This window comes from Pan troglodytes, chromosome 15 (genome assembly GCF_028858775.2).
Source record: "Pan troglodytes isolate AG18354 chromosome 15, NHGRI_mPanTro3-v2.0_pri, whole genome shotgun sequence".
Taxonomy (NCBI): Eukaryota; Metazoa; Chordata; class Mammalia; order Primates; family Hominidae; genus Pan; species Pan troglodytes.
The window spans coordinates 74812183-74822889 of record NC_072413.2 but is presented as its reverse complement, the minus strand read 5'-3'; the positions used below and the strand labels follow the sequence as shown (position 1 = coordinate 74822889).

The 10707-nt window shown below is 51.8% G+C and overlaps 1 protein-coding gene across 21 annotated transcripts in view; it reads right to left on the bottom strand.

Moving 5' to 3' along the window:
- Positions 1–301: 301 nt before the first annotated feature.
- The window catches only part of LRRC74A (leucine rich repeat containing 74A), a 43854-nt gene continuing 33448 nt past the window's right edge, over positions 302–10707 (bottom strand). For 9 of the 21 annotated variants that reach the window (XM_063793788.1, XM_063793789.1, XM_063793794.1 and 6 more), the window contains 4 exons: positions 9735–9881; positions 4519–4626; positions 3214–3296; positions 302–479 (listed from right to left, as the gene is read on the bottom strand). In XM_063793788.1, the coding sequence (XP_063649858.1) occupies positions 455–479; positions 3214–3296; positions 4519–4626; positions 9735–9881 (363 nt within the window). In that variant the 3' untranslated portion in view covers positions 302–454. Of the gene's footprint in view, positions 480–2898; positions 3030–3213; positions 3297–4518; positions 4627–4822; positions 5026–8574; positions 8825–9734; positions 9882–10707 lie in introns of those variants that run through there. The other 12 variants (XM_063793800.1, XM_063793798.1, XM_063793793.1 and 9 more) reach the window with 9 other exon arrangements.

The following is a 10707-nucleotide window of genomic DNA, read 5'->3' as shown; positions in this document are numbered from 1 at the left end:
ACCCCACAGCATTTGTTTGCTTCTTAACGGCCCCTGCCCTCATTCCCTCAGCATCTGTTCCCCCTGTCACTGCCTCCCACCAAGGAAGTCTCCCCTGGACTCAGGTTCTAATCACTGTGACAACTGCCCTCATGCTCTGACCTGCTCTCTGAGGCTCTTTCCCTGCTGCCCAGCAACCCCATCACGTTCCCAATTTGTCTGTGCAGCTCTTAATGAGGCTGCATTGACATGTCCCCTGGTGGTCACTAAAAGCAGAAGGTGGCCCCCCTGGTGACGGGCACACCACCAGCAGCCCAAGACACCCAGAACCAAGCCAGACTTTATTTGCTTGTGCCCAGCCCCTGCCACAGCATCTGTCCATCGAGATTTCAGCCACCTCTTGCTCTCCTCCCTGCCACCATCCGACTTGCGAGGACTCCTCTCGCCGAGACTTCTTTCTAGACCAGACTTGTTGCTATGGCTTCATCGTGTTCAAGAAACTGGTATGAAAGGTAAGGGAAAGATGCTGAGCACCCGTACAGCCTCATGGCTGATGGGTGAGAATGTTAAGACAGGCTTAAATCCAAAGGAGACCATTTGTAAACCCATCTCTGGCCTTAGAGGTCATGCTGTTAACCATTATATCTCCCCCACTACACATGTGTGCATGTGTGTGCGTGCGCACACACACACTTATGATAAGTATGTGGGAAAGGCATGCACATGTGCACCTAAGATCGTTTGCAAGAGCCCTTTCTTTGGGGAGGCAGAGTAAACTATGGAGGGAGATAAAAATGGACCTTCATTTTTTTTCCTTGCTATACTTCTGTGGGTTTAGAATTTTTTTTCTTTTTTTCTTTTTTTTTTAAGATGGAGTCTTACTCTGTCACCCAGGCTGTAGTGCAATGGTACGATCTCAGCTCACTGCACCCTCTGCCTTCCAGGTTCAAGCAATTCTCCTGCCTCAGCCTCCCAAGTAGCTGGGATTACAGGCGCCTGCCACCACACCTGGCTAATTTTCGCTAAGTTTTGTGTTTTTAATAGAGGTGGGGGGTTTCACCATCTTGGCCAGGCTGGTCTTGAACTCCTGACCTCGTGCTCCACCAGCCTCGGCCTCCCAAAGTGCTGGGATTACAGGCGTGAGCCACCGCGCCCAGCCGGGTTTAGAATTTTTACAATGAGATATTATTTGTAACATAAAACAAAAATGAAAAGGAGCATGCAACAATAAAAATTAAAACTCTGCTCTTCAATCACCGCTGATAAAGCGGCAGTGTGTGATCTGAAGGGCACTTTGAAGTGGCCCCAAGGGCTCCTGCTCAGGCGCTGAGACTCAGGGACCCAAACCCCCAGTTCTGTCTCTCTATGGCCATGTGACCTTGCCTGCAAACCTGGGGACTTTGCTGGACGTGGAACCTGGTCTGGAGCCTCTGAGATGGGCACTTGCCATCAGCTTCCCCAGGAACAAGAGGTGCCACTTTAGGTACGGGGCAGGTGAGGAGGCACGGGGCAGATGAGGAGGCACGGGGCAGGTGAGGAGGCACGGGGCAGGTGAGGAGGCACGGGACAGGTGAGGAGGCACGGGGCAGGTGAGGAGGCACGGGACAGGCCGCTGAGCAGCACAGGAGTGGGAGGCCCGGTGGAAGCAGGGCGGGCCTGAGCCACCTTTGGCGCCCTCTTGCTGGATGCCGGTGTCACCACCGAGTGACGCCCCCTGTGCCAGCCGCTGTGTGCATTTCCCCCACTCACTCCTTGCAGCCCCCTCCCAGGTGCCGCGGTTATCTCCTCATTTTAAAGGGAGAGGAGATCCGCGCACAGCCGCAGCCTTGTTCCGCAGAGCAGGGCTTGCAGCTGGGTCTGGCTGCCTTTCTTGTCTGCCTCGCGGTTTCTCCACGTGGACGACGCTGAGTGGAGCGAAGGAAAGAGGTACTGGGAGAAGGCTCGTGGGGCAGGGCCGGATGGGAGGCCTTGTTCCCCAGAAGCTCTTAAGAACACAGGCCAGCCACAGGGCCACCAAGACAGATGGGAGCTCAGCTGCAGACCCAGGCTTGGCAGGGACAACTGTGTCCTTCGTCTGGGCTGGGAGGTCTAGCGCAGTGAGAGACAGAACAGGTGTGGACCCCTCAGGCCTGGAGTCTCGGCCAGAGTTGCCCTTCCCAGCTGCGAGAACTTGGCTGCTTTTCTTTTCTTTTCTTTTTTATTTTTAAGACAGGGTCTCACTTTGTCGTCCAGGCTGAAGTGCAGTGATGCAATCTCGGCTGGCTGTAGCCTCTGCCTCCTGAGCTCAAGTAATCCCCCCACTTCAGCCTCCCAAGTAGCTGGGACTTCAAGCATGCACTGCCATGTTCAGCTAATGTGTTTTTTTTTGTTTTTAGTAGAGACGGGGGTCTTGCTATCTTGCCCAGGCTTGTCTTGACCTCCTGGGCTCAAGTGATCCTCCTGTTTCAGCCTCCCAAAGTGCTGGGATTATAGGCATGGGCTACTGCACTCAGTGAACTTGGCTTCTTTTCTGCACTTCTCTAGAGCTCTGTTTCATCACTTGCTAAGTGGGGTGATGGCAGCATTGCCATGGGGCACCATGAGGCTGCAGAGCGTGCCTATTGGGCAAGTGGAGAGGACAGGCATGTGGCGGGGACTCATTATGGGTTGCTTACTGGCATCACCGTCATCATGGACCGGTCCTCTCTCTTCAAGGAGTTCAGTCTAAGATACAGCATCCCTCACTTGCCAAGCCATGGCAGAGTAGCGGGACCTGTAGTCCCTAACACATCGTTAGCATTTGGTGCTTGTGTGCCTCCGCCCTCTGTCTAGGTCTCCGTCTTGCCAGACTCGGCTGAAACATTGCCGCCTCCCGCCTGAGCGACACTTCCTCTTTGGGCTGCAAGGGCGCCTGGTACACACCCCTACGGCTCCTCTCACCTCACCAGGGCATAAAGATCTGCTCCCTTGCCTGCGCTCCTCCTGGGTTGTGAGTGGGCTCCGGCTCCTCCCGCTGGCATCCCGAGCATCCGGCCCAGCAGCCAGCAGCGCCTGATTGGGCTCAAGTTTTGCTAAACAAGTGAATTGGGGATGAGAAGGGGGGTAGACAGTGGGGCCCAGCCTTGGCATGCAGGGAACAGGCAGGTGGATGAAGCCCCAAGTAATAAAGTGTAGACAGGAAAGCCTGAGGAGCTCACATCAGCCCAGCCAGGGCCCCTTGCAGAGAACGGGGAGCGTCGTGGGGCCTGGGCTGACCTGAAGTTCACCATGCCTGTCTTCTCATCGAGCTTCTTTATCACCTCCCTGACCTGGTACTGGTTCAGGGGGACCTTGTTTTGCTGAGGAGGTGGATGGAACATGTGCAGTTAATAGAACTCTGTTCACCCCTCCCTAGGCACACCCCCCCCAAACACACTACCCCCCCAACACACACCCCCCACACACACACTACCACACACACACCCCACCCCCCCAACACAAACACCCCCCCAACACATACACACCCTCCACACACTACCACACACATCCCCATCCCCCAACACACACACCCCCCCCACACACTACCACACACACACACCCCACCCCCAACACACACACACCCCCACACACTACCACACACACACACCCCACACACACTACCACACGCACACACACACCCCACCCCCAACACACACCCCACCCCCCCAACACACACACCCCCACACACACACACACCCCACACAATGCCTCACTCCTCCTGGGACCATGGAGGGCAACTGATTGAGAGCTCAGGGGAAACTGATTCCACAGCATGGAGGGGCTGGAAAAAGCTCCCTGCCCATGGGTCATTGTCCAGACTCCAAAGGGCCTCCCCTTTCTGGGGGCAATAAGGCAGGAGGAGATCAGAGTCAGGTGGAGCGAGTGACTGGGGGAGGGAACAGGACTCTCCTTTGCATCCTGTGAAGTTCATTCTCACTTCCTGCTGCTGAGTCCTGGCCAGCCTCTTCACCCCCGGCCTGGGCACCGGGCACCGACTGCCTTATCCGTCCCTGCCTGGGCCCCGGGAACTTCTCCTCTGGAGTCCTATTCCTGCAGGGCCCAAGTCTCTCCTGGGACACTCTGATGATAGACCCCTTCAAGCATGCATTACAGGGGGCTTTCAGTACCTTTATTACATGGGGAGTGAGAAGAATGTGAGATTTCAGGAAAATGATACGGCCTAAGGTGGAAATGTTGGGACTTTGGGATGTGGTCTCCTCTCTCACTCCCTTTGTTATCTGCCCAGTAGTGAAATGCAATGGGGAGAAAAACCTCAAGATAGAACATATGTCTCTGGGTGGCATCTCGGGTCACTGGTGGCATCAAGCCACAGCACAGGAATGACTTCAGCAGGGGTTGAGGGAGGTCTTAGGTTCCCCTCTGGGTCTAGATAAATGAGGGGAGTGTCCCATAGCCTGTCCCAGGAAGCTCTAGGAAGTGCTCACAAGCTCTTTTGCTCCTTCTCCTCCTCTCCCCTCTCTCTGACACACAAACTCACACTCACACTCACACACAGCCTGTTGCCACTAGGACCCAGCACACCTCTATCATCACTTTCTGGAACTCATCCACAGACATCTTCATTGTCCCAGTAGGGTTCAAGCTCTTGAAGAAGTCCACGATTGTGATTTTGTGCTGGTCTGCATAGCTCTGAGAGACGCAGGAGAGACCAGGAGCAAACACTTGGTCTTGTAACAACGATCGCAGGTCCCCCTTCCCTCCCACAAAAGGGCGGCCCATGCTTCCAGGCCTAGTGAGGCTAAGAAGGGCAGAAGGCCAAGGTGAGGAGCCTGCGTCTCCAGGGTGTTGGGCGTCCCCTAAGACCAAGAGCTGAGTGCAGACCCACCAGGCGTGGCAAAGGTGCATGCCGGGATGGTTCCTGTGTGCTTGCCATGCTTCTAGGAGCCCCTTGGCACTGCACAGACGCTCCCTCCGTTCCAAAGTTGGAAGGACTGAAGTCAAGGCTGTTCAGGCACCGCAGTGCCACGGGGATGGGACAGTGATCATTATCTACATACGCGATCTGTTAACACTGGTATAGACGGTGTGCTGTGGATGGCGGGCGGATGTTCAGAGATCAAAAGGTTAAATCACAGCTGTATAATGTGACGGTTTGGCTCTACGAATTCCTAGGATTCTCAGTTTCACGTCAGTGCTCATATGGAAACATACTTTGTTAGAATATTTTTAAAAGGATATTTCATTTTTTCATTTAAAAAATATAGTCATCCCTTGATATGTGCAAGGGATTGGTTCCAGGACCCCCTCAGATACCAGAATCCACCAATATGAAAAGGCAGGCCCACCATATCTGTGGGTTTCTCATTCCTCAAATACTGTATTTTGGATCCACATTTGCATATGCAGAACCCACAGGTACGAAGGGCTGACTGTATTTATTGAAAAAAATCCAAATGCATAAAAGTGAATGAAATGGCACAGTTCAAACCTGTGTTGTTCAAGGATCAAGTGTATTATTACTCACGTTGCAAGGCAATTTTAGATTAGCAGAAGAAAATTTTAAAAATCACCCATAAATCCAATACCACCACACAGAGGTAACATCTTGGTGTGGACCCTTTTATCTTTTTAACTATCTATCTGACATCAATCTGTCTAACTTCTATCTATCCGTATAACATCTATCTATCTACTCTCTCATCTTTCTACTAAACCTATTGTTTTACAGAACCCACTGTTCACATATGAACACCTTTTCAATGTCATTATAATATTCTTTTCCTCTCTTTTTTTTTTTTGAAACAGAGTCTCGCTCTGTCACCTAGGCTGGAGTTCAGTGGCTCGATCTTGGCTCACTGCAACCTCTGCCTCCCAGGTTCAAGCAATTCTCCTGCCTCAGCCTCCCAGGTAGCTGGGATTACAGGCATGCACCATCATGCACAGCCTATTTTTGTATTTTTAGTAGAGATGGGGTTTCACCATGTTGGTCAGGCTGGTCTTGAACCATGACCTCAAGTGATCCTCCCACCCCAGCCTCCCAAAGTGGTGGGATTACAGGCATGAGCTACTGCATCCGGCCTTACAATATTACAATATTCTTTTTGGTCCTTTTTAAGTATTTTTTTTTCTCTTCCCCGCACCCGGCCTTACGATACTACAGTATTCTTTTGGGTCCTTTTTAAGTACTTTTTTTCTCTTCTCCCCTGCCACCCCCCTTCCCCACGCCACCCCCCCCCCCCCTTCCTCTCACTCTCAGAAACTCCCAGACAGCGTCCTGCTGTATCGATAGCTATTTCTGGCAACGTCCTTCTCACGAAGCATTTCCTCAGGGTTCAGCCCTGGGGCCTTTGCTCTTTGTTCCCCACACTTCCCTTTCTGGAGTGCACGGCCTCCCACCCTTCCGGAGTGCCTCCCAAAGCTACATTTCCAGTTCTCCATCCTCCACAGCTGCTGGACACCCCACCGGCACTTCAATCAACACATCCAAAGTGCACCTCGTGCCCTGAAGCAGCACACTGCTGCTGAGCGCTATGGCAGATGCCATGGGTGAGCCCTTGGCACCCACTGCTGTTTCTTCACAGCAGGCTTCTCATCCATGCAGAGGCTGGAAAGCTGAAAGCGACATTCCCCAAGTCCCCTTGCAGCTGGGGGTCAGAATGGATGGCCTTTGCCAAGCACCTGCCTGAGATGTAAGTGTGAGGCTTGTGTCTGATTTGAGAGAGGCAGGTGGTGGGCAGCGGCTGTAGTTGCTTCATGACTGAGCGGGGCATTCCGCAATCATGCAGCTTCTTGATTATAGCAGAAGCAGCAACTCTTGGCAACTCAGTTGGGGTGCTTTGAGAGCCATTTCTGGAATCTAACAAGAGTCTGTTTGTTCAGCCCTCCTGACATTTCTTTGATCTCTCTCCTGTAATAAACCCCCGTGTGCTTAGCCAGTTGGAGTAAATTCTGTGGCCAGCAACTAAGAACCTTGCCCAGCTACTTTGGTAGGTGCTACTACTAAGACCCCACACAGCCCTGCCCTGGAGGAGTTCACAGGTTGCAATGCAAGGGTGAAGCCGAGGGCTTCGGGAACACGAAGGGCGTTCGCTCTTGACCAGGGAATCCAAGAAGGGTTTCCCCAGGAAGTGACATTGTGTGGAGACCTGAGAACGGGTAGGAATGAGCGAGACCCAGAGGGCAAGAAGAAAAGTGTTCCAGGTGGAAGGACCTGCCCTGACCGTACACAGGCCTGCAGTGAAGGGAGAGCTGATGCAAAGAGGATCCGGGAGCAATCCAGTGGGGCTAGAACGTGGAGAGACAGTAAGGGCCAGGTGGCAGGTACTTTCCCCATCTGCACTTCCCTGCCTCTGGCAATCTTTCCTTCAGTCCCTTGGCCTTGAAATCTTGGGTTATCTTTGGGTTTCTTTTATCATCACAGGCCTTCCTATCCCAACACACACACACACACTCACATGCATGCAATACACACCCCCACATATCCAACCATTCGCCAAGTCCTAGAGATGTTTCCATAATGATAGCTCTTACATCTGCCCTTCAATTCCATTGTTATTCTCAGCCAAGCCATCATTCCACATCGAGAGTGCTACAATAGTGTGCTTGTTTGGTTTCCTACTCTTTTTTCTTACCCTCTTCAATTCACTCCCCATTGCCAGAACTCCTCAATCCTGCTGGATTCGCATCACATCCACTGCCCAGCAGCTCTCACCGGCCCCCTGTTCCCGATGGAATCAAACTCGAACTCAGAGCCTAAAATCTGAGGGCTGCCACTTGCAGCCCAGCCTCCCTTGCCAGCTTTGCCTCTTGGGCTCCTCTATGAACCTGGAGTCATGTGTTAGTGTCCCCTGAACATGCTGTGTACGGTTCCACCTCAGCACCTTTGCTGGCAGGAGCCTCTCGCCGGAACACCCTCCCACTCTCTGTGGCTCACCTCAATCTTTGACATTCTTCAAGGCCCTTACCCACTCCCATCTCTTCCAAGAAGTCATCCTTTTCTGGTTGCCGAATCCTACGTTGATCTCTTATTTGGATTCTGACTACATTTTCTGCCTCTGTCACTTATTTATTATTTATCACATGACACTTTTTTTTTTTTTTTTGAGACAGAGTCTCGCTCTGTTGCCCAGGCTGGAGTGCAGTGGCATAATCTCAGCTCGCTGCAGCCTCCGCCTCCTGGGTTCAAGCGATTCTTGTGCCTCAGTTTCCCAAGTAGCTGGGATTATAGGCATCTGCCACCACGCTCGGCTAATTTTTGTATTTTTGGAAGAGATGGGGTTTTGCCATGTTGGCCAGGCTGGTCTCAAACTTCTGACCTCAAGTGATCCACCTGCTTTGGCCTCCTGAATCGCTGGGATTACAGGCATAGCCACCGTGCCTGGCCATATGAAACTTTCTATGTTCTGTGGGTCGTCACTGTAGCCATCCCATCTTTCCAACGAGATTGTTGATCCCCTGAGGGGAAGGGCTATGTTGGACTCTGCATGTCTTGTGTGGTCTCCAAGATTCTTTTTCTGTGTGTCTTTAAAACAAGAGGTGGGGTCCCCACTTTGCATCAGACAGCTCCATTCCTGTTCACTGGAGCACCCTGCTCCCCTTGCAAAACAGGTTTGCCTTGGTTCCATCTGAAGTCATCTTACCTGTACAAATACTGGACACCGCTTTGCCTTCTAGAATTTTTCACATAACAATTTTCATGTGGGAGCTCTTTTATTTAGTTCTAGGAACTGAGGCACAGAGCGGACCCACTGGGGGCAGGAAGCAGCCCGGGGACACACCCTGCAGAACGTGCATTGGCAGAGCAGCATCCCCACGCCTGCTCCCCAGGTAGTAACCGCTCTGCGGCCAGCAGCAGGCTCCTTGCCCCCACTGCAGGGTGAGAGGCCCGCTGTGGAAACACCAAAGCAGGGTCTGAGCACTGTTCTGCAAGACAATGGGACTAGAGGAGCAATAACATCCCTTTCAGCGCTAATATTCTCTGATTTTGTATTTCCACTGTTACATCTGCCTCCTGTGATTGCCAGAGCTAATCTAAGAAAAGATGAGTTGGGGGCAAGTTATCATTAGAAACAAAGGACTCGAGTGTTTCTCTTTGGCTGAACCCGCCAAATAGCCATCCTGACCACAGGGATGTCTTGACATCCTTACCAGCTGTTGGAAAGAACAGCTTTACCTCTGCCTCCTGTGATTGCCAGAGATATTCTAAGAAAACATGAGTCGGGGGCAAGTTACCATTGGAAACAAAGGACTGAAGTGTCTCTCTTTGGCTGGAGCTGCCAAATAGCCATCCTGACCGCAGGGATGTCTTGATATCCTTACCAGCAGTTGGAAAGAAACTATGTCTATAATAAGCAGGTGCTTGTTCTATACCAGGCATCCTTCTAAGCACTTCATGCATTTGACATAATTTGATTTTCCAAGCAATCCTACTGGGTGGCTACTGTTGTGTCCATTCTGCAGGTGAAGAGACTGTGACCCAGAGAGCTTTAGTAACTTGCCCTTGGTCATACGCTAGCAGGTGGAGGAGCCCGGGTGGGAGAATCCATTCTGTCCACCCGCCCCCTTCAGCTAGATCTCAGCCCTTCCCTTCCTCTGGAGATCAGGAAGCACTGCTGAGGGATCTGGTAGCCACAGAGAATATTCATTCCATGTCTGCAGTCCAAGGGACTGAGACATTCCTTATCAGAGAGGGCTGTACAGACACTGTGGGGAGGGAGAAGTCTGGAAACTGATTTGGAGCCATTGGCCAGCTTTCCCCAGGGCTCCCTGGAGGCCCTGAGAGGAAGGCAGGAGCTCACCTGGATCAGTTTCATGGGGTTTGTCAACAAGAAGATGGTTTTCTTGGGAGAGAGGCCTTGTACTGCCTTGAATACCACGTCCAGCTGCGGGTGAATGGCATACACTCCGTCCAACGTTTTCATGAACTGCTCGGACACCAGCACGTTCTGTGGCAGGGAGAGAGGGGACCCATGATGATGAGGGCACTGCCATTGTGCCTGCCCAACCAGTGCACCCTACCCCTTCTACCCAAGCCAAAGTCAGGAAGTTTTGTCTCTTCCAGTTTGTTCTCAGTGCTGCTCCTGGACTGAGATAGTTCGGGTATTTTAGAGCTTGTAAATTGACTTGTAAGTTTCCTGGGTAATTTTGATGGGATGTTTTTGTTGAGTGCTGGTGGCTTGTCACCTGCTGCCAGTTCAGCTCCGCTCTCAGATGGCATCTGCATCTGACAGATGATTTACAGCTTTGGAGTGGCAAGATAGTCCTTAAACAAAGCCCTGAAATGTCCATGTCTGCGTGAGTGTTGTTTGTCAGAGAAAGTGCTCTGGAAGAGGATCCCTGATTCCAATAAGTGACCAGGGACAAAATGGAAACTTCCCCTTCTGGAAGTGCCCTCAGAGCTGGTTTGTAGGACATGGGAGAAAATGTGTCCTGTGAAATAGTGTTTGATCAAACCTGGGCTCCACCAGTTTGGTCAGCCTGCTTCATTCCTCAGATGTGGCTCGGAGTACATTTTGCCCTTTCAAAGAATTAAACCCCTGTTTAAGGGCAGAAGGCTTTGTAGAGATTCTAGAGAAAGTTCTAGGAGCATCTACAAAAGAGGAATTTCTATACTGTTCAGAGTTATGGCGGCATTGTTGACAAAAGGGAAGGAGAAGGCTAATACAGGCTCGATGTCTCAAGCCTGTAATCCCAGCACTTTGGGAGGCCAAGGTGGGTGTATCACTTGAGGTCGGAAATTCAAGACCAGCCTGGCCAACATGGTGAAACTCT